The 4,345-nt window shown below is 29.8% G+C and overlaps 1 protein-coding gene across 1 annotated transcript; it reads right to left on the bottom strand.

Moving 5' to 3' along the window:
- On the bottom strand, positions 1–3,046 carry selenoe (selenoprotein e). Its single transcript, XM_079418549.1, has 4 exons — positions 2,876–3,046; positions 1,815–1,891; positions 1,439–1,517; positions 1–298 (listed from the first exon to the last, which is right to left on the bottom strand). Exons 1-4 carry the CDS (start codon positions 2,990–2,992, stop codon positions 155–157), a joined length of 417 nt encoding a protein of 138 aa, XP_079274675.1. The 5' UTR covers positions 2,993–3,046; the 3' UTR covers positions 1–154.
- Positions 3,047–4,345: the final 1,299 nt, after the last annotated feature.

Here is a 4,345-nt window from a genome sequence, read left to right as displayed (position 1 = left end):
CAAGATGTAAGAAGTTTATTGTACATGTGTGTGATTAGGACTGCCTCCAGCCATGTGTGTGTCGGTGCAGAGTCTGGCCTTGTTTCTGAGCGTTGAGACTCTGCGCGTCATTGGCGGCGGGCTGCAGTTCTGGCACTGAGCAGTACGTGGGAGGTCACAGTTCATCCCGAGGCGCGTTTAAAGGGAAATGTTTGAAATCCTCAGGGACCTCCTCGCCTTTCTGTGACCTCTTATAGAAACCCAGAGAATCCAGCAAGCTGCTGATCTCATCTGCCTTCATCTTCTTCACAGGAACAACCTGAGGTCAGAGAATGAAAGACACTAAACAGACAGCAAGTCTCATAATTGTCATTGTTATAATTGTCATATTACTTAATTATAGCCTATATATTTCTTATTGTAGTAGGTTTTTGCATTTTATGTTATTACAGTTTAATTTTACTTCTTTATAGTTTATATATTTTATTATTACATTTTATTAGATTTTTAAAATTTGTTTGATATTTTTTATATTTAGTTAAATTAGTTCTACTAGTTCTATTAGTTATTTTTACTTTAAAAGTTCTTTAATTTTCTGATATATATATATTTTTTAAATCATTTTACATTATAAAGTTTTGTTTTTAACACTTATTGTTTTGCCATTTTATGCCATTTTTTACTTTTCACATTTGTATATTTAGTTATATTTGTTTTATTTTTAAGTTATATTCTTAAATTTATTTTTTTAATTTTTTTCTGAATTAAACATTTAATGTGCTTTTTTACACATTATTATTATTATTATTATTATTTGCATTTTATTTTTTCACATTTTTGTTTAGTTATATATAAATGTTCTATTTTTAATTTAAAAATTAAATTCTTCTGTTTTACTTTTTTACATTTAAGTTTTTAATTAATTTTACTTAAGCATTTGTATTGTTTTTGCATTTTATATTTTTTCCCTGCATTTTTATAATTCTTTATATTTGTTCTGTTTTTACTTTAAAAAAATATATATATTTTTGTATGTATTTTCCTAATTGCCTTTAGGTGTTTTGGTATAAATAAATGCCGTAATATGTTTCTCTCAATTACATTTTTGGCTTCTTTGTGAATAATTTGAAAATAATCAGTGGATTTAGCATTTCTTTGTCAGGTTTGTTGATTTTTTGAGAAGATAAATAGAATAGCCCTTGCAACAATCTAAAAAAGCCAATAGTGAATAATTATAATAATAATAAACAGTAAAAACATTGCCATAGGTTTTGTAATGATTGTGACACTTGTTTGCAAATGCATGAATAATATTTAAAAAATACAGAGGCATGCAAGTTTTTTTCAACAAGCAACAAATACAGTAAACATCTAAAGTCTCCAGTGTTATGTGGAAAAAATTATAATGCAAATGCTGAAAAAAGTACAATTACATTTAAAATAATGACATTGTTATTACCTTCACTTCCTCGTCCTTCTCGTTGTAGAAGATCAGACGTGGGTTTTTATCCTCTCCTGAATCGTACTCCAGGTTGTGACTTTAAACAGCAGGTTAAGGTTAACGGCAGCAGGCAAATGACCTCTGAGGCCGTGAAGCGCATGACTCCGGCCTTTAAGTGTTTGAACATATGGCAGCACAGAAAACAGCACACTGGGCCTGTAAAGATTTCATTAACATGTATGTCCCTGTCAAACGCTGTCTTAGCAGAGCCACAACCTTCCAAGAAATATAGAAGATACTTTTCAACATTCTTTAAAAAGACTAATAGCATTAAACTGAAAACATTGGATTTACAAGAAAATGAGAATGATTTTTGATGGTAATGTCAGGATACTACAATGCCACTCGCTCCATCAGGAAATTGTAGAGCTCTGGCATCTTCTTTATGGATCATCCCACTATACTGGGAGCCTGGGAGGGGATTGAAAACAGATTAACAATCGGCAAAACACTATTCTTTGTCATCAAATGTTCTTTGAGGTCTTGACATATCATATAAGATATTCTGAATAGAGTTTTTGAATAGAATGTTTAGTACTGTTCAAAAGTTTGGGGTCAGTAAGATTTTTTTTAAATAAATTGATTCTTTAATTCTGCAAGGATGCATTAAATGATGGAAGCTTTTTTTTTTAATCTGTTTTGGAAACAGGCTTTCATTTTGAAATTTATCAAAAGTCACTATAAAGAGATTTATTATATAAAACACTATAAATATTGTATTTCAAATAAATGCTGTTTTTTTTAACTTTCTATTCATCAAAGAATAGTGAAAAAACAGTACAGTGGTTTCCACAAACATATTAAGCGGCACAACTGTTTTTGGCATTGATAATAATAAGAAATTATATATATAATTATTGATCAAATCAGCTAATTAGAATGATTTCTGGAGAAAGTGACATGACATACAGCCATGTATGGTATATAATATTTCACAATATTTCTGTTTTTCCTTTTTGATCAAATAAATGCAAAGTAACACTTTATTTTAAAGTGTCCTTGTTACACGTTACATGTACTTACTATTATTATAACGATTAATTATTCATAATTACATGCAAGTAACCACAATACAAACCCCAATCCTAACCCTAACCATATAGTAAATACATGTAGTTAATTAATACTTAAATGTATAATTACAGTGTAACCAAATGCAACCTTGGTGAGCATAAGAGAGAGAAAAAAAAAAAAATCCAAACTTTTGAATGGTAGTTTATGTATTTGTATTGCACTTAATACATTATTATAATTGACATGAAATGTATGAATCTCATTAGCTTCTGCGCTAATATAGTTTGATGCAGTCTGTCTCATATCATCAGACAATGAAAGTAATTTTTAGAGCTAATCTCTTGCATATATCAAATGTTCAAGCATGTATTGAGCACTCACCATAAGTTTTCCTCTGGCTATAACAAGCTTTTCCTTCTCAGCGCTGCTTTCTGAGACATTTTCAGCGCTTCTCCCCGTGGCACACAGAGTCAGAAGGGCCAACAGTGTGAGCCACATACTGCAGCTGGGATGGGAGATCTCACCGTTTCCAAAAAGATTGAGGTCCTTTGGTGAAATGAGGGTCAATATAGTTGATATGGGTTGCTGATAGGCATCCGCCGCCATGTGGCAGAGTCTGATTGGTCGATTTGTTGGGTTTTGTTTCAGAGGAATTGGATAAAAAGCTTAGTATAGTGAAATGGTTATTTAAAATCTACTAATTCTCACCAAAAGGGACTTAAAACTGCTGTTTGTTTGATAAAGTCAAACGTTTTATGAAGTTTGTTGTATTTAAAAAAAATATTTTTTTCTCAATATGAAGGAGTTGAGGCCACAGAGCAGCTGCATCTGTGTCAGATTCTCCCACAGTCTGCTGATGAATAACCAGAGTCAGAACACAACAGCTGCTGCTTGACTAACACTCTGATGAAGCAGTGTTTAAACTTTTCAATTCTTCTGTGAATTCATGGTGCTCCTTCATTTTAATAACAATAACGAAACATAATGTAGAATATATTGAGTTGATGAGGGATGATTCAATGATAATTGTTACTCACTTAGAAAAACATTCATTTATATTTGACATTTTAGTTCATTTAATCACTCTACACGTTATACCACGAGTCTCTTAAATTTCAGATTTAGTTTTTTCAGTCATACCCTTAATGTATGTTACAGCAACAGATAGAAACAACTATAGCCATCAGTCATCTTCAATAAAAGGCCATTTTAGCCGACTTAGAAAGAAGACAATGTTAGATATAAATGGTAAATAATATATATATATATATATATATATATATATATATTATCCTACTGTCAGTCCTTGTCTTGTGGTTCACCTACATTTGTTAAAAATAATATACAATATTTTATGAGAGCATATAGAGATATAAATGTTTTTTTTATTATTACGTTATTAAGTATTATTATAAGTATATATATGTATATATATACATATATATTCATTCATATAAAAAGTATTATAGTAATAATATATTAATAAATCAATAAATATATTTTATTGTAATTTTTCTCTCTATGCAGTATGTATGTGTGTATATATATATATAATTTGTGCTATATTCATGGAAATATTTGATGTCTATTAAATATAAATATTCTTAAATATCTGATATGAAATATCTAAATATCTGACTTTTGGTACTGTATGATAAAACTTTACATTGCTTGAATAATTACTCATGATTTAAGTTACTTTGGATAAACATGAAAATAATATCACTGAAACCTTTAAAATATGGCTATGATATTTCAGAATTTTTACTGAAGTTTCAGAATTTCTTCATAATGTTTTCAGAATTTTCATGATTGATGTTAAAGAGGCCAGATCTGTTAAGTAACACCACA

The sequence above is a fragment of the Barbus barbus genome (genome assembly GCF_936440315.1).
Source record: "Barbus barbus genome assembly, chromosome: 6".
Taxonomy (NCBI): domain Eukaryota; kingdom Metazoa; phylum Chordata; class Actinopteri; order Cypriniformes; family Cyprinidae; genus Barbus; species Barbus barbus.
Note: the sequence above shows the minus strand (reverse complement) of the source record. Positions and strands in the feature narration are given on the sequence as shown.